At 42.8% G+C, this 18,294-nt stretch overlaps 1 protein-coding gene across 4 annotated transcripts in view; it reads left to right on the forward strand.

Moving 5' to 3' along the window:
- The window catches only part of LOC141772027 (nucleolar protein 4-like), a 166,942-nt gene extending 150,291 nt beyond the window's left edge, over positions 1 to 16,651 (forward strand). For 3 of the 4 annotated variants that reach the window (XM_074642668.1, XM_074642669.1, XM_074642673.1), the window contains 3 exons: positions 571 to 684; positions 3,263 to 3,500; positions 6,687 to 16,651. In XM_074642668.1, the coding sequence (XP_074498769.1) occupies positions 571 to 684; positions 3,263 to 3,500; positions 6,687 to 6,961 (627 nt within the window). In that variant the 3' untranslated portion in view covers positions 6,962 to 16,651. The remainder of the gene's footprint in view (positions 1 to 570; positions 685 to 3,262; positions 3,501 to 6,686) is intronic. The other variant, XM_074642672.1, reaches the window with a different exon arrangement.
- The last annotated feature ends 1,643 nt before the right edge of the window (positions 16,652 to 18,294 follow it).

The following is an 18,294-nucleotide window of genomic DNA, read 5'->3' on the forward strand; positions in this document are numbered from 1 at the left end:
TTAAATCCAGGACGGTCGTCATCAGGAGGAGTTCTGCTCTTCTTCACCGTGATTATCACACCATGTGCCTCCAAATATAATTTACATCAGTCTCCATATTCATAGAAAAGGATTAAAGTAAAGCTTTTATACATTAGATACTAAAACATATGTACCGGTACTAACTTCATCTAATAATCTAAAAAATATATAAAACAACATGAAGCTTGTTTATTACCTCCAGACGTCACACAGGAATTATCATTTCAGAATGATCATAATAATTAATAATAAACTTTATTATTTATACAGCACTGTTCAAAACAAAGTTACAAAGTTCTTTACGTGGTTGAACCAGGAACAAAAAAACATTTCAGGACAGCAATTAAATCAAATCTGATTACAGCCGAATAAAAATAAAAGTAAAACGAACAATAAAAAAATCACTAAACATTAAACTAACAGTTCTTTTCTTCATGGATTTTCTTTTACATCACAAACAAACTGTTGATATTTGTCAGTAGTAAAATGTTGAAGATGTCGCTCTCTAATAATAATAATAATAATAATAATAATAATGTTTTTCTGCAGACCCGTCCTACTCCGCCTCACCTCACCTCAGCCATGGCTGAGAACATCCTGGCTGCCGCCTGCGAGAGCGAATCACGCAACGCCGCAAAGAGGATGCGCCTCGACGCCTTTCACGTAAGTGTGGCGGGAAAACAAAAGCATTAATGTACATAAAAAGCTGAGCAGGCCGGCCGGTTCAGTGCTGCTGATTAAGAATCCCAGTTATACTGAGAGAAACATCTGTGTCGTTACCTGCAGACACATCTGTCTGAAGACGGACTGTAGGCCAGCGGTTCTCAAACTGTGGTCCGTGTACCACTGGTGAAATATTTAAAAAACATAATCAAAATACTACTACAACTGAAAATACCTTAATCATGAGATCATTGAAATTGGATTTAAATGTTACAAAGTTTTGGCTTTGCTGTAATAATTTTTTATTTTTAAACAAAAAAACGTACGCACGCGCCCCTACCCCGCCACGGAGCTCCGACCCCGCCACGTAGCAGCTACGTAGTCGGGTAGTAGTGCGTTCAAACATCCACGATTAGTTACAAAACTGTGATGACAAGATGAAGGGTTCAAAAACACTGCAAACGGGAACTATTAATATAGTTATGAATGAATGAATGAATGAATGAATGAATGACTTTATTTCAAACACGAAAATAAATAAAAACAGATATAAAATAATAACAAACAAAACAAGAGTAACGGTGTCTGAAAAGTAGTAGGTAGAAGTAAAACTTATATTTCCCTTTCTCACTTCTCCTCTAATAACTCATATATCACAGAATGATAATATAATATAATATAATATATAAACTATCCCAGATTTATTTACATCCCAAATTAAATATATGAACAGCATCCCAAGTTTATTTACAACCCACATATCCATCCGGAGTTATTAAAAATAGATATAACACAACCCTTATCACAACTCTTCCTCATCCATACACCTCCCTTACATATCTTTTTGGTTTTATGGAAGAGTTTAAGTGCCAGTTGTATTGTTTTACCCCGTCTCTGTACGGCGTTGTGCGGCTGACAAAAGTCAACAATAAGTAATATTATTATTATTATTATTATTATTATTAATAAATTTGCCTCCTGCATGAAGTGTGCATTGCAGACGAGGGTATAAGCCTACGCTGGTGTGTTTTAACATCGGTCCTGATGGTGGAACCAGGAGAGACAAATATTTTCTGAGGTGCTACGTGATGTAAAAGTTGAACCCTTCTGTTGTCTTCCCGTCGACCATACAACTTTTGTCTTTGGTCTGGTTTGACTGTTTTTAAAGCATACATTATAAATTATCACCCAATTCTTTATTCCACCTTTTTGGCCAACTTCATTCCAACTCATTACCACAAGTTTTACACTTTTTTTGGAATTCATGGTCAATAAACCTAATTTATATGAAATTAAACCTAATTTTCTTAGGAAAAAATGCAGAAATTATGAATTATTTGGACTATACTCAAAATTGGAAGAATAATGTTGATGGATTATCACAGACCGGTATATGTCAAAGTTTAGTCAGAATATTACAAATATCATAATGTAAAAAAAATGTTTAATGACAGAGTGACACATTGCACCACAGGTGCTATAATTTTGAATAAAATACCCATAATGCAACGAAAGTAGTGGTCATTATTATTATTTTTTGCAAAGACCATATAAGGGAACCATCCAGGTAATTTTGGGGCAAATAGGTGAAAGACATCCATATTTATGATATAATGAAGTTTGAAAACGGGTCAAATTTGAACCGAAGACAACAGGAGGGTTAAAACAGCTGAGGTAGGACATATAGACGGTCGCCTAGGGCTCCACCTTCTGTGCGGCGCTGGTCGCCCTCCAAAAATATATAAATATTTTTTAAATAAATGCCTCCCTTGTTTTCTGCACTGAGGTAACAAATAAACAAATAAAGAAAGAAATAGAGAAACACACACTTCACCTCTGTTACTCTTTTTTTCATTTGTTCGGCCACTTATGTGTTAATTAAAGTGTAAATTGTAGTAAAACCGACTAAACACTTTTAAGACAACAACATCAGGGACCAATTGTTTATTTTTACTATAATAAATACAGTTATTTATGAAAATAAATAGCACCAAAGGGGTTAGAGCTGGCCGTGCCTGCAGACCTGCGTAGTTCAATAAGTGAACCATCAGGAGGTGAAGCCAGAGAAATACAGTTAGCATTACAGCTATATCACTAACTGCAAAACACCATCCAGCCACACTGACACATCTCTGTTATCCAGTTAGTTATTACATTATTTTACCACAGAAAAAACACTTGTTTATTATCTATATGTGTAACCTCAAACATAACGCTGGTTCACAGTTTGACTGCCGTTATAAAAAAACGATTTAATCCTAAATAATGTATTAATGTAGGTCAGTTTTGGAGACACATCTGTATTCCTTTAGGGCACAAAACAGACACAGGGTGTTGTTTAACAGCACTAACAGAGCTAAATGACAGACTCAATGTTAAAAGTAGTGAAAAGTTGGTGAACATTTTGTATTTGTATTATTATAATCCTCAACGAGACTTTGACGAATCAGAACTCCTCTTTCTAGGAAATGATGTCTTCATACTGTAATAATAACCCTGGGTTCTTCCCACCAGTTGCATTTTAATCCATCCATCTTGCTGTATAGCATTTAGAAGTACTTCCTGTTTCCTCCTCCAGGATGACCAGATCTCTCTGGACAAGCCGTCCGGCGGCAGCGGCGGCGGTCTGAGGGAGCCGGCGTCCCTCGCTCACTCCGCCTACTCCCTGGCCGCCTCAGCCTTCTCCTCCTCCCAGGACACCCAGCTCTACATCAACGGAGCCGGCCTCAGCTACGGTTACCGTGGATACCCGGGCCTGGGCGCTGCCATGCAACACCCCGTTTCCCTGACGACCGGCGCTGCTGCTCAGAGCAACGGTGAGGATGGGGAGAGGGGGGGGGAGAAGAGGGTCTTTTATGGAGACAGAGAGGAGACGGACAGAGAGGAGACGGACAGAGAGGAGACGGACAGAGAGGAGACGGACAGAGAGGAGACGGACAGAGAGGAGACGGACAGAGGAGACTGACAGAGAGGAGACGGACAGAGAGGAGACTGACAGAGAGGAGACGGACAGAGAGGAGACGGACAGAGGAGACTGACAGAGAGGAGACTGACAGAGAGGAGACTGACAGAGAGGAGACTGACAGAGAGGAGACTGACAGAGAGGAGACTGACAGAGAGGAGACGGACAGAGAGGAGACTGACAGAGAGGAGACGGACAGAGGAGACTGACAGAGAGGAGACTGACAGAGAGGAGACGGACAGAGAGGAGACGGACAGAGAGGAGACTGACAGAGAGGAGACGGACAGAGAGGAGACGGACAGAGAGGAGACTGACAGAGAGGAGACGGACAGAGAGGAGACGGACAGAGAGGAGACGGACAGAGAGGAGACGGACAGAGAGGAGACGGACAGAGAGGAGACTGACAGAGAGGAGACTGACAGAGAGGAGACGGACAGAGAGGAGACGGACAGAGAGGAGACTGACAGAGAGGAGACGGACAGAGAGGAGACTGACAGAGAGGAGACGGACAGAGAGGAGACGGACAGAGAGGAGACGGACAGAGAGGAGACTGACAGAGAGGAGACGGACAGAGAGGAGACTGACAGAGAGGAGACGGACAGAGAGGAGACTGACAGAGAGGAGACGGACAGAGAGGAGACGGACAGAGAGGAGACTGACAGAGAGGAGACGGACAGAGAGGAGACGGACAGAGAGGAGACGGACAGAGAGGAGACTGACAGAGAGGAGACGGACAGAGAGGAGACGGACAGAGAGGAGACTGACAGAGAGGAGACGGACAGAGAGGAGACTGACAGAGAGGAGACGGACAGAGAGGAGACGGACAGAGAGGAGACGGACAGAGAGGAGACTGACAGAGAGGAGACGGACAGAGAGGAGACTGACAGAGAGGAGACGGACAGAGAGGAGACTGACAGAGAGGAGACGGACAGAGAGGAGACGGACAGAGAGGAGACTGACAGAGAGGAGACTGACAGAGAGGAGACGGACAGAGAGGAGACTGACAGAGAGGAGACGGACAGAGAGGAGACGGACAGAGAGGAGACTGACAGAGAGGAGACGGACAGAGAGGAGACTGACAGAGAGGAGACGGACAGAGAGGAGACGGACAGAGAGGAGACGGACAGAGAGGAGACTGACAGAGAGGAGACGGACAGAGAGGAGACTGACAGAGAGGAGACGGACAGAGAGGAGACGGACAGAGAGGAGACGGACAGAGAGGAGACTGACAGAGAGGAGACGGACAGAGAGGAGACTGACAGAGAGGAGACGGACAGAGAGGAGACTGACAGAGAGGAGACGGACAGAGAGGAGACGGACAGAGAGGAGACTGACAGAGAGGAGACGGACAGAGAGGAGACTGACAGAGAGGAGACGGACAGAGAGGAGACGGACAGAGAGGAGACGGACAGAGAGGAGACTGACAGAGAGGAGACGGACAGAGAGGAGACGGACAGAGAGGAGACGGACAGAGAGGAGACGGACAGAGTGAAACAGTTTTAAGTGTTTTAGCTAGAATGAGATTCTTACAGGCTTTTTAACTTTACCTGTTTGCCTCTCTGGTGTCTTCAGGGTCCGTCAGCTGTTTGAAAATGAGGTCGTAGTTTTGATGAGCAGATAATTGTGGAGCAGGGCGATGATGCCAAACAGCATCCAAACTTACCGATCAAGGTTTAATGAGTGTTCATTATTCGTCACAGATAACTCACATAATGTATTAAAGTAAAACTGCATCTTTAGCTGACTGGTCAACTGCAGACCTGTGATGTCATGTCATGTCTGTGATGTGACGTCAATAGTTTTATTATTTACACTCATTATAGCATCATTATGTCCGCTTCATTGTTGGTAGGTGATGGTGAAATAAATCAGTTTAAGGCCCCATCACACCGAGCCGCCGGTCGTGAGTTGTTTCCTCTCACGCGGGCGCAGAGCGTACGTGATAGCTGGCGGTCGGCTGCAGTCTTTGCGGCGTGTTCCAGAGCAGCTTTTTGGCTGAGGCACCGGCGACGTGAGGTGACGCAGCGGTCGGCCTTCGTCGCCGCTAGTTCTCTGTCGTAGGCTTGGTGTGTCTTCACCTCTGACCGCACCCAGTTTCACTTTCAAAACAAGGTTACAAAGTGCTTTCCAATAAAAGCATGATAAAAATAATTAACACCCAGAACTTAAAATCTAAACAAAATAAAATCATAAAAATATTTACAACAGTGCACCATCAGTTAAGAAAAAGCCATGATATAAAAGTGAGTCTTAAGAGATTTAAAGGAAGATACTGAGTTTACCTGCCTGAGATCCTCAGGTTGGGAGTTCCACAGCTGAGGGGCCCGGACAGCAAAAGCCCGGTTGGTCACCTTTGTTGATTTTGGAACTGTTAGTAGGATCTCCTGCCAGAGGATCTAGCATCGATCAGGCTCATAGGGAGTCAGCAAATCACCGATATAGGCCGATACGTTACACAGAAACATGCCGACCACCTCACGGTACCGCCAGCTGGGAGCTGTGATCTGGTTTTAAAGTCACGCACCTTGACGGAGGTCTGCGCTCTCTGAGTGCCAATAGTTGGGACTTATTTTGATTATTTTACCCTCAACTCCCCAGATCCTCGTTGTCTGAACCGATCTGACAGCATCCAATCAAGTTGCAGGAGAAAACCCCGTTACTGAGCCGTGTTGGATCCAGTTACTCTTTTGTTAAAGTTACATTTCATTTAATGAAGAGCGCATAACGACTTGTTCAGGACTCAAAACTCAAAGTTTAGGACTTACTTGTGACTTGCAAAACAATGAGTTGGTCCGTCCTCTAGTGTTCAGTAAATCCAGTTTAAGATGTAGTTTAAGAGTTTTTAAGCTGACATGGTCCTTTGCTGTCGTTACCTGGGAGCCACAGGTGATGTTCCAGCAGTCTACTGCCATTTTGAACTGACTGATCTTTCTCGCCTTCACCTCTCCTCCTTCTCTTCCTCCATATCTGGTTCTCCTTTTCTTTTCTCCACCTCACCCCTCCCTCCTTTGTCTCCATCCATCCTCTCCACCACCTTCAGGCCCAACAGACCTCAGCATGAAATCTCTCTCCTCTGCCAACATCAGTAACTCCTCCTCCTCCTCCGCCTCCGCCGCCGCCAACAACAGCCTGGGCGGACGGGGCAGCAGCAGCAGCAGCAGCGGCGGCGGCGGAGGAGGGGGCGGGGCGTCGACCCAGCTCAGCCAACCGGAGATCACGGCCGTGCGTCAGCTGATCGCCGGCTACCGGGAGTCGGCCGCCTTCCTGCTCCGCTCGGCAGACGAGTTGGAGAACCTCATCCTGCAGCAGAACTGATGTGGGGAGAACACACACACACACACACACACACACACACACACACTTACACTCCGTTATGTTGGTTTCGTGTCCGTCTGCGTCGACCTCCTTCTTGTTTTTGCTAATTTTTTTGGAGGCAAAAGTGGGAAACTGGGACCGAAGGGAGGGAGACCGATCCCACCAACAATCCCCCACAACCTCCGTCCGTCCACTCGGCCTGAGGAGGAGAACTAAACATCTCTTCCTCTCCTCTCCGGAAGAACCTCACAATCAGCAAACACTCTGAGCGACGGAGTGTGGAGGAGAGGAAGAGGAGAGGAAGAGGACAAAGGAGGAGAAAGAAAAGCCTCCTCGTGGGTGAAGACGTTTTTGAGTTTTGATCGACGGCCGCTTTATGATCATTTAAAATAAGTACTGACTCCCTGAATTGGTACTACTGAAGCTGTTTGAGTGTTTCTGTTTGTTTATTGTTGATTTCTTTTTTTACTCTTCCCAAGTGACTGAAAGAAAGAAAAGCGGTTTGACTTCTCTGAACAGAAAGCACTAAACACGGAGAGGAGGACACTTTGAGTTCCGGGAACTGGAAAAGAGTTTTTGTTTAAAGAAAAAAAAAAAGGAGGAGGAGAGAAAGTGTTTTTGTGCTCGCTTGTATATAAGCTCTCTGTGTCCTATAGCACTTTTCCCTCACCTTGAACCCCCCATCCTCCTCACCCCCTTTTACCCAGGGAGCAACTTGCTACTTATGCATCCAAGACGCCATGTTGACCACCAGGAAATACCTCAGATCAGACCTGCCATTATCAGTTCCTCACACACACACACACACACACACACACACTCTGCAAGTGAATGGTGACATTCCCACCTGTTTACTTCTTTTACCACCTGATGTCTTCAAGGTTTCTATATTTTTTCGGGGGGAGAGAATCGAACAATCTTGCGCAAAGAGAGACCTGTAATGTCGAACAAACTGATGAAGCGTTTGGAGAACTGATGTTGTGAACTTTTAAACCTTGTTTCTTTCGTGCGGGTTCATTCGTGTGCTGCTGTATATAATCAGTTCATCTTGAAACACTTGAGAAGAGAATCAGAGTTTCTCCTTAAAGGGGAGGGTGTTTTCTTAAATGTTGATCACTGGTGGCAGTTTTACCTCCCGCTTCTACTTTTCTTTTCTTTTTTTACAAATGTAGATGTAACGCCAACAAAACCTCAGCATCATTCTGTTTAACAGCCCTCCCCTCCCTCTCTTCTTCTTCTTCTCTCCATTGGACCTACTCTTCTTCGTGGACCTAAACACGTCCTCCTCCCCTCCCTGGTCCGGTCCAGGTCTCAGAGGACGAGGAGGACTGCTCTGTCTTTACTGTGTTTGTCTGTTAAACTCTGAGATGGCCATTGTTATTATCATTATTATGATTATTATGATTATAATGATGAACTGTCATGTTGCTGCTGCTATACAAAAACCGGACCTTCTGCCATAGACCTGAAACCTCAACACAGCCGGGCGTTAGCGCGCCGCAGTGCCCCGTGAAACAACCCGACCGACCTCCTGCGACCTCGACTGCAACTCGACCACAACAAAGCAAAAACGACACGGAGCCTCTCGGCGGAGTCCCGCCTCTCTCAGACCGGTTGGTTGGTTGGTTTCTTTGGTTTGTTTTGCTTCATAGGGCTTGATTCATGTTCGTGTTTCGTGACTTTCTAACTGTGAATTCTTTCAACCTGGTTCCTTCACCACGTGTTCGCCCCTCTGGAGGACACAGGGAGGGATGTATGAGTCTTCACTGTGGGACATCAGGCCAACGAGGACACATTTAAACCTCTCAAGGGAGACAAACAGTCCAGTTCATCCTCATCTTGTTTTATGATGAATTTAATCCAGAAGGAAAGAAAAAGAGACGGCACTAAATTATAACTTTTAATAAGAGAAATCCATGTTTTACACCTTATGAAGGTAGTTTTAGGTTGTAAGAGCCTCTTTGTTAAAGGAATAGTTTGACATTTTGGGGAAAATGCTTATTTGCTCTCTTGCCAAGAGTTAGATGAGCGTTCGGTTCCATCAGCCGGTTAGCTTAGCTTAGCATAAAGAATGGAAATGGAGGGAAACAGCTAGCCTGGCTCTGTACAAAGGTTTTAAAATAATCCACCTACCAGCACCTCTAAAGCTCACTGATTAACCGACCAGTCATCATCGGACGTTTCTACAAACCACAGACACGTTCAACGGAGACGTTTCTGAACCAAAAATTACGTTTCATGTCAGCCTCGTATCACGCTTGCAGAAACGCCACAATACCACGTGGTTAACGTTGTGAAACGATTGGTTAGTGGTGCCTTCAGACGGGGTCGTGTTTACCGTGATCATGAGAAGAGTCCATATGAACGCCCCCCCCTCCCCTCATGTCGTGTTTACGACCTCGTAAGTGGAAAGTTTCTGAAAGCTCCGAGTTCACGAGTTGTGACGTGTTAGTTGACGTTGTCAGAAATGGCGGAGGCCTTGGAAGTAAAATTTTCGGTGCATAATAAGTCAATATCTTGTAATTTTAGTCGTCGGTTTTTCTTCGTAATTTTAGATTTCTGAGGAAAATGTTTTTCAGGTCTTTTATATTATAAAGCAGGTTTAGGTGCTTTATAAATACTGTTAAACTTTCAAAACGCTCAATATACGGAGAAATACACACAGCCTGTATTCAGAAATTGTGCATTTGAAACAAGGCGTTGTGATGTCACAAATATACAATATTTAGACCATTACACGGTTTTAAACGTAAACATTCTAAATGTGTCCCAGTTTATTTCCTGTTGCCGTGTATGTAAATAACAACAGCTCACAGGAAGTAAACATGGACCCAAGCTGTTGCCTAGCAACGCAATTCCGTTGAAATGCGCTAAAACGGAGCGTTTCAGACAGACGGTGAATAAAGGTATATTCAGACAGACAGTATGAGGAAAATAATATGTTTTTTTCACATTACAGCATGTAAACATGTTCTAGTAGAAACACAAAATACAAGTATGAACCTGAAAATGAGCTGATATGGGACCTTTAACCACTTCAACGGCAAGCATATCGTGTACACGACTTCACGTGTTGTAAACACGAGCTCACGAGTTTTATTTGAAGGCACCAATAGTTTATGCAACAAAAAGGTCGCGGTTTGTGTTCAAAGAATAATGTAATAACATAACGTAACAACGTAACAACGTAACAAAACCACTATAGTCAGGTTTAGGAAAAAGAACAACATGGTCGGGCTTCAAATGACGACGTTTGTACGGTGAAAAAGACGCTGAACGTTGTGAACGCGAGACACGAACCAACAGCTGATTGTAACGTGATGCACGGGACATGAACAGCGGTCTCCTGGATGAAAGCCCTGTGTTTGTTGGACCCGTCCACCTCTCTGTCACTTGCTCTGACCGACTGCAAAAAATGTAGATATTTCATCGTATCCCCGGTTTGCAGAAACGTACAATGCCAGCATTTTTTCCGGGCGACTGGGCGGGATTAACGCGTTATATCTCATTTGTTTAATCAGTACACAAAAGAAAAACAGATTAACAGGATTTTTGAGACATAGTTCAGCACTTGACCCCCCATAAAACAACATGTCATTTTAACACTTGTTCTTATGGATTAAACAAGCGGGATATAACGTGTTAATTAAAGGAGCTGGTTGTTATATTTAGACGTAGCCAGGCTAGCTGTTTCCCTCTGTTTCCAGTCTTTATGCTAAGCTAAGCTAACCACCTCCAGACTTGAGATCATGAAATCGATCTTCTCACTGAACTCTGCAAAAAAAGCAAAATGTCAAACTATTACAGAGTTTTGAGGTTATTAAGAAGCACCTCTAGTTTTTGTTTTGGTAGCTTCTGGTTGATCCATGAAGAGGTTGAAGATGAACAAAACGTGACTCAAATCCTCCCGAGGCGTTGCTCCGCGTGCTGTGTTTCTACTGTGGTTTCTACTCAGTTCGTCGCGTCACCGTGATTTGCTCCCTTTTTTTGCACACTGAGCGAAGCAGCAGTCATCTGTGATTTGAAGGTGGGGGGGTGGTATGCATGTTTCCTCCTCCCTGACTTGAACTGCTGAAATCGGAACGAGAGCAGTTAAAGAGGTGTGGTGTGTTTTTTTTGCAATGCAGCTGATAATCATTCATGACAGCATTCACTGGTGTTCAGATGGTTTTTGTCGGCGGCCCGCGGCGACGGTCAGACGGTCAAATCTGTATGACGTGCGCTGGATGACGAGCGCCGCCGGGCTACAGAGCAGAGGACGTGTGATGAACACAAAACCTCCATCCAAACTTTCACCGATTTTACATTCATGTGCAACGTCAGAACCACCGCTCTAAAATGTCTTTCATTTATGATTAGATGTAGAACTGTTTCTGTTTAAAGTGAACCGATCACTGAATGACACGAGAGAAATATGCAAAAGACCCGACTAGAGGAGGAGGAGGAGGAGGAGGAGAGAAGGAGGGATGTTGGGAAGCGACCTTTAACCTCAGAGGTGACGTCACATTTAACAAGAATGGCTGACGATTGAATTTAAAAGATATCATTTATCCTTTGAAATGGAGGAAATCTCACGATACAACATGCAGTGAGACCCACTGAGGGACAATCACATTTCTTCCACTAGTTTCTCCCTAATGTTAACGTCTTTATTCAGTTAAATAACGGAGGGCAGATTAGAGAGTTTGGTGCGATCGCCTTCGTTAACCCAAACATGGCGACACCACCGGCCCATCCTCCCGTCTTCCCATCCTCCCGTCCTCTCTCCTCTCTCCTCTCGGTGCTCTCAGATACTGCTGGTGTTTTGGTCGAGACCGTCGGGGAGATCCGGCCCCTTTGGGACGAACTTGTGAAATAGTTGCAAAATTTTATCTATTTGATTTGTGTACATGGAAACGAATTTCCTTTTTTTTCCCGTGACGCTCTGCATTTCAAATGTCCAGCAACACGTGTCAATATCCACTGCAGTTTTTTCAAAATAAAACAACTGAGTTAGGATTAGGCAACAAACTACTTAGTTAGGTTTAGGAAAAGATTAACTTGGTTAGGATTAGGAAAAGATCGACCTGGTTAGGCTTAGTAATAGATTGACTTGGTTAGGCTTAGGCAACAAACTACTTAGTTAGGTTTAGGAAAAGATCAATTTGGTTAGGCTTAGTAATAGATTGACTTGGTTAGGCTTAGGCAACAAACTACTTAGTTAGGTTTAGGAAAAGATCAATTTGGTTAGGCTTAGTAATAGATTGACTTGGTTAGGCTTAGGCAACAAACTACTTAGTTAGGTTTAGGAAAAGATGGCAGTTTGGGTTTAAATAACACCAGAAGTGCCATAACTTAAGTTCGGAAGTTACGTGACAATTAAATCAACTTTGACTTCTGGTTTCACACGGGGCACGACCAGCGGTCTCCTGGTGAAAGTCTGGTGTTTTTAGACCCATCCACTCCGACCTCCTCGCCTCACGGCGTTCGCCGCTTTTTATACGTCCCGGTTCACAATTACGTGGATCAAATTTAATTCCTGCTGAGCATCATGAAAAAAAAAAGTTAAATGTTGATGTCTATGTACACAAATCAATCCATTAAATTATATGACTATTTCACAAATGACTGTGCGACTGGGCTGTTGGGACATGTGGATCGGTCCAGACATGCTCAATCGATCTCAGATCAATTTCCGATTCAGTTGATTTCAGGAAAAATTTCAATCCCAACTTCCTGACGTTCATTTTGCCTCCTTCAGAAACGTCCGACTGTCTTGACGTCGCCTCTGCTGCTGCCATTCTGACAACCTCCAACTTCCAAAATGTTGTTTTCTTTTAGACAGCCATACAGTCTCTGAGTTAAATGTGGATTTTATTATCTGCACTTAAAGGATGACATCAAACTTCAAATCAAAAAGAAAGGAAAAGAGCCAGAGTTTAACATTTAACTTAACCCCCGACAGTCTCTGTTAGACTTTATTATCCTGAAACTGCAGCTTTCATATCATGAGGTTTTATTCTGTGGTGAAAGATTGGAGCAGTTTAAGATTCTGTGTAAACGATGAAGAGGCTCTTATTGCAGTTCCTCCTCCTCCTCAGAGTCTGATTCTTGATACTGTCGGCTAAAACCTTCCTGCTTCTTTGAAATCTGTTTTTTTGGGGGGTTTTCTAGGAATAAGTCATTTTTACCAAACACAACTGAACCAGTGAGATCGTCCCCAAAAGGAAACAGAAGTGCCCGAGTTGAGTTCTTGGTCAGGCCGTAGCCAGCGCTGCTCCGCTGACGGACTTATTCAAAGTGATAATCAAATGTCATTGAAGGCATTTATCTGGGACTTTTATCTCATTGGTTCCTTAAGTGTCTCCGTCAACCTCAGAAAAGACGGTTTTCTACGAGTGTTTCTGAGCCCGGGTCAGTTTACGTCAAAAGCCAGAACAGCACCACAAAAAAAAAAAATAACTGTACAAAATAAAAAAAAAAAAAGACAAATGACAATCTCCCGAAAGGTGTAATTTGCTCAGTTTGATTTCCTGTCTGTTGAATAATCTTCAGCCGTAATCAGAGCGTTCGTTTATCCACAACTCGTCCTCTTGTTGTCGACGTTTCCACCGGCCGAGCAAACAAACCGGCCGACACGTTTCTATTTTTGATTATTGTTCTCAATGTTCTGATTCTTCTTAAAGTTATTATTTTATAGATATATTTTGTAGTGCCAGTAAAGTGGTCTTTTTTTTTTTTTAGAAGATATTTTGTACAATATTCCAAACTCTGTATGCCTATTACTGCACATTCCAAACATGGATGTCAACCGACACGGGACCCGACCGCTGTCGCCACAAACGGCGAGCAGAAAGGAGGCAGCATGTTGACCTTTATAACGGCACTCTTCCAGCGAGTGTGATGTCCTTTTAAAGGTTATGTTTACACACCGACGTGGTTTTTAAGATTACCATCCGGCATTGATCTTCCGTAAAAAAAGGACTAAATCATTTGAGGCTTCAGGATGACAAAGAGCAGCTGAGAACAGAGCAAATGTCACCGTTCTTACTACATTAAAGGTCCGACCTGCTGTGAGACATCACTCCTGTAAAAACCTGCAGCTCGTTGAGCGGAGCGTTGAGTCTCTGGTGGGAAGCAGCGCACGTTGAAATCCTAAACTCGTTTTTTCCAAGTGGAGCCGTTAAGTTAAGTTGCTTTTACTCAGAAGGACATCCACAACTTTCTGTAGTGGTTTATTTTGTTAGATATTTAACGTCTGCTCACACTATCAAGACGAATGTTGGACATATTTCAACCAATTCTAATTTGAATTATATTTTATTTATTTAACTGTTTAGTTTTATTTTTCTTAATGCTTAATTCATAATGTTGGTGGAAAAAACATCTAATCCCTGGATTTTATTTTAGTTTAACTTTTGCACGTTTAAAGATGACGAGTGTGAAGAAAATCAGAATCCGAACCTCCTCAGGTCATTAGAGGGATAAACATTTTGGGGAAATTCACTTTCCTGCCGAGAGTTAGATTGATTGATACCAATATCAGACATGAGAGTGGTATCGATCTTCTCGTCTAAATCTCGTCAATAAACTTGTTTCACAAAATGTCAAACTATTCCTTTAAAAGATAACAGAGAGCATGACCTCAGAATCATTTTAAAGTCTCAGATATCTGGAGCACAGTTTCCGACTTAATCTGATGCTGCAGATTTATTGAATCCATTGAGAGGAATCAGGGAAGCTTCTATAGACTCAAACCTGAAACCATCAGACGAGCTGTGATGCCGGTCGGGTCCCTAAAACCATCACACACACACTTCTTGAGCCAGTCTGGTCAGATCTATAGCTCAACACACACACACACACACACACATTTAAAAAGTAAAAGTAAGAAAAAGTGATGGACCTTTTTTTATTTTTCTATCAGCTCAACAGCTACTGTCGAAATAAAAAAAAAAAAAAAATGGCTTCCAGAGCCGTTTTACTGTTTTTTTTATTTTTATTCTGTTCCTCTTCGGTGCTTTAGATTCCTTCATTGATTTTCTCTTTCTGTCTTCGCCCGACTTTGTTACCGGACTCTTTGATTGTCTTGATTTCCTCCGCCGGGGGCTTCGTAGCTCCTCCAGTAATACCAATGTGAAACCTGTGTTCTCCTCATGATTTGACTCAGTGGAAGTGTGATGTTTACATGTACAGATTTTTGCGATTCTTTCTGGTTTGTTTTGTTTTTCCCATCATCTCTCTATCCTCCCCCCCCCCCCCCCCGCCATCCATCCATCCCTGTTTTCAGTTAACTTCCTGACACACTGAAGGGAAATGGGACTGCGTCTAAAAAACACAATTATCACCATTTCACACATAAGCCTGTCGCACGAGGGGACGCGTCGACACTTTCAGTCTTTCTTCACCTGCTTACATTTTTTGTTTTGTTTTTTTAAGCATCCTGTTAGAAATGCCTTGTTAGCATTTGTGCTAACGGTGCACCTATGTTTCAATGAGGAATGCTAACAGCTAGTTTCAGTTCAGAGAATTTAACTTCTGTGCTTCGGTGAAGAAACGGCTGAAATTGAAAAGCTGGCGTCCCCGGACAAAACCGATTGTTTTGGGTGGGAGGGGTGGGGGGGGGGGGGTGGGGGGGGGGTCGAGCTGTGTTTGTTTGGCTCAGAGGGCGCTGACCTTTGACCTCTCGGCTAACTCCACAGCACACAAAAATCACAGTGGGGCCACGACGCCCCTCCACTGGGTGCGACCGCGATCGGGGCGGAGATGATTCCTCAGTGAATGATAAGCCATGACGGACCCGGCGTGTCGGGTCTCTTTAGTCTATTAGTATATTTAGCAAAACTTTAAACTGCAGAAGACAAAAACTTCAACCTCAGGAAGAAACAAACAAAGGACATCACTTTTGTAAAAACACGTCTAACTGAAGGCCCATTTCCCTCTCTCTTTGATACCATATAAATTATATCAGAAATTCTTTTTATATTTATTGTGTTTATTATTATTATTATTATTATTATTATTATATATAACAGTGGATACCTTTTTTCCAGTACCTGTGGCTAAATATTTTGATTCTTTAGAAAAGTGTTGATAATATATGTGAAGCAACGTAAACGATCGAGGAAAAAAAAAAAAAAGAAGCGTAAGGTTATTACGGTTTGTTGACTCCGTTGGAGCGGTACGGTGTACGGTATACGGTGTACGGTGAACGGTACGGTACGGTACGGTACGGTACAGTGTACGGTACGGTACGGTGTACGGTATGTTACGGTACGGTACGGTACAGTGTACGGTACGGTACGGTGTACGGTACGTTACGGTACGGTACGGTACGGTACGGTACAGTGTACGGTACGGTACTGTGTACGGTACAGTGTACGGTACGGTACTGTGTACGGTACGTTACGGTACGGTACGGTACGGTACAGTGTACGGTACGGTACGGTGTACGGTACGTTACGGTACGGTACGGGCGTGTTTGTTGAGCCCAATAACGAGAACATATCACTCTGGTCCATGACAAAGAAACCAATGATCGAAAAACTGAGCTTTGTTTTGTGTGATGTCACTGCTAAGGCTGAAATGTTTCTGGACTTAAAAAAAAAATTGTGACCATTTTAATTTTTTTTTTTTTTTTTTGTTTTCTCCCGAGCTGTACGTCACAAAGCTAAATATACTAATAAAACAGTGTGCTATCTATCAGACAGAGATACGCCTCTTCTTTCATACTCCACACTGAAGCATCACCTTTATCACTCAGATAGATGGATGGATGGATGGATAGGTAGGTAGGTAGGTAGATAGATAGATAGATGAATAGATAGGTGGATGGATGAATAGTAGATAGATAGATGGATAGATAGATAGGTAGATAGATACATTTACACAAGGACAATTTTTTTGGAACTTCTTTTTATTTCCTTTCAACAGGTCCAGTCGTTCAGCACAGTCACGTGTTTTAAGACACAACAATGATGCTTGAAAAATCTCCAGCCTGCAGTCGATCCTGTGAGACGAGGTAGAGGGAGCAGAGTCACCTGAATCACCAGAGGAGGAGTCTAGAGAAGGGGAAGCTATATGAAGGCTGGGTGTGTAGAGAAGGGGAGGTTATATAAAGTTATATAAATTATACTTATATTAGGAGAGAAGATAAATATAGAAAAGGAATTGAAAAATAAAAAATAAATAAATGGATAAATAAATAAAAAATAAATAAAATAAAAATTAGATATAAAGTTAGAAAATAGAAATAAAAGAATAAAAAAATAAAATAGGAATAATAATAAACAAAAATAAATAAAAAAATTAATAGGGAAAAAAAGTAAAAAATATAATAATGATAATAATAAATAAATAAATAAATAAAATAAAGAGAAACACAAGGACAATTTAGATATTTTCTTTTACTGTTACTTTCCACTCCGCTATGTTTCAGAGGGAAATATTGCTCATTTTACTGCATTTATTCAACAGCTGTAGTTACTTTACATTAAAGGATAACTTTGGTATGTGTTACCTTGGACCTTACTTTCTCATGTTTTAGTATTTTTTTTAAAAGGGTCCAGTTTTGAGGGAGAACGCTGCAGACGGCCGCCACTGAATGGGCTGTGATGTCAAATCGGGCAACGTTGGTTTACTAACAAACACAGGACTTTTAACCAGGAGACTCGTCTTCAAGACCGGTATCGACCGGTGTTTTGTTTTGTTACGTTAGTGACGTTTGTGACGTGTTTTCCATAGATGTTACATTGTTTCCGTACAGGTTTTACTTAGTTTACGTACTTATTTTAAGCCCAACCATGATGTTTTCCCTTACCCTAACTAAGTTACTACTGCTACTAACTGTAGACGTTTACGTGACGTATGACTGACACGCTAAAAGGCTAAAATGTCTGTAATGTCTTGGTATTTATACGCCGGGAGACCGGGTTGCGTTCAGTGGCTGGCGGCTGCAGCGTTCTCCCTCAATACTGGACCAATTTCAAAAATTGTTGTCCCCATCAGTCACTCAGACACAAAAACATGGGAATGTAGGGTTGGAAAATATCAAAGATTTAACATTTAAAGCACATCTAGGCTTACAGAATACAATCCATTGTGGACGTGTAAACCTGTGACCTCGTCATGTTTCACATATGAGACCTTTCACCTCTAAACTTCTCTCACGGTTTCATTTAAACAACAATTTGAGGTCAATTTGTCCGACATTTCACAATAAAAGTCCAAAATATAAAATATAAAAACAGATGTGTGCATCAGAATTTAGTTTCTTCTTCTTCTTTTCTCCCATTAAAGAGGGGTGAACTCATCAGCAGATCACCTGCTGAGGTAATCAGTTGGACTGGAACCTG

Source organism: Sebastes fasciatus, chromosome 8 (assembly GCF_043250625.1).
Source record: "Sebastes fasciatus isolate fSebFas1 chromosome 8, fSebFas1.pri, whole genome shotgun sequence".
In the NCBI taxonomy this organism is placed as follows: domain Eukaryota; kingdom Metazoa; phylum Chordata; class Actinopteri; order Perciformes; family Sebastidae; genus Sebastes; species Sebastes fasciatus.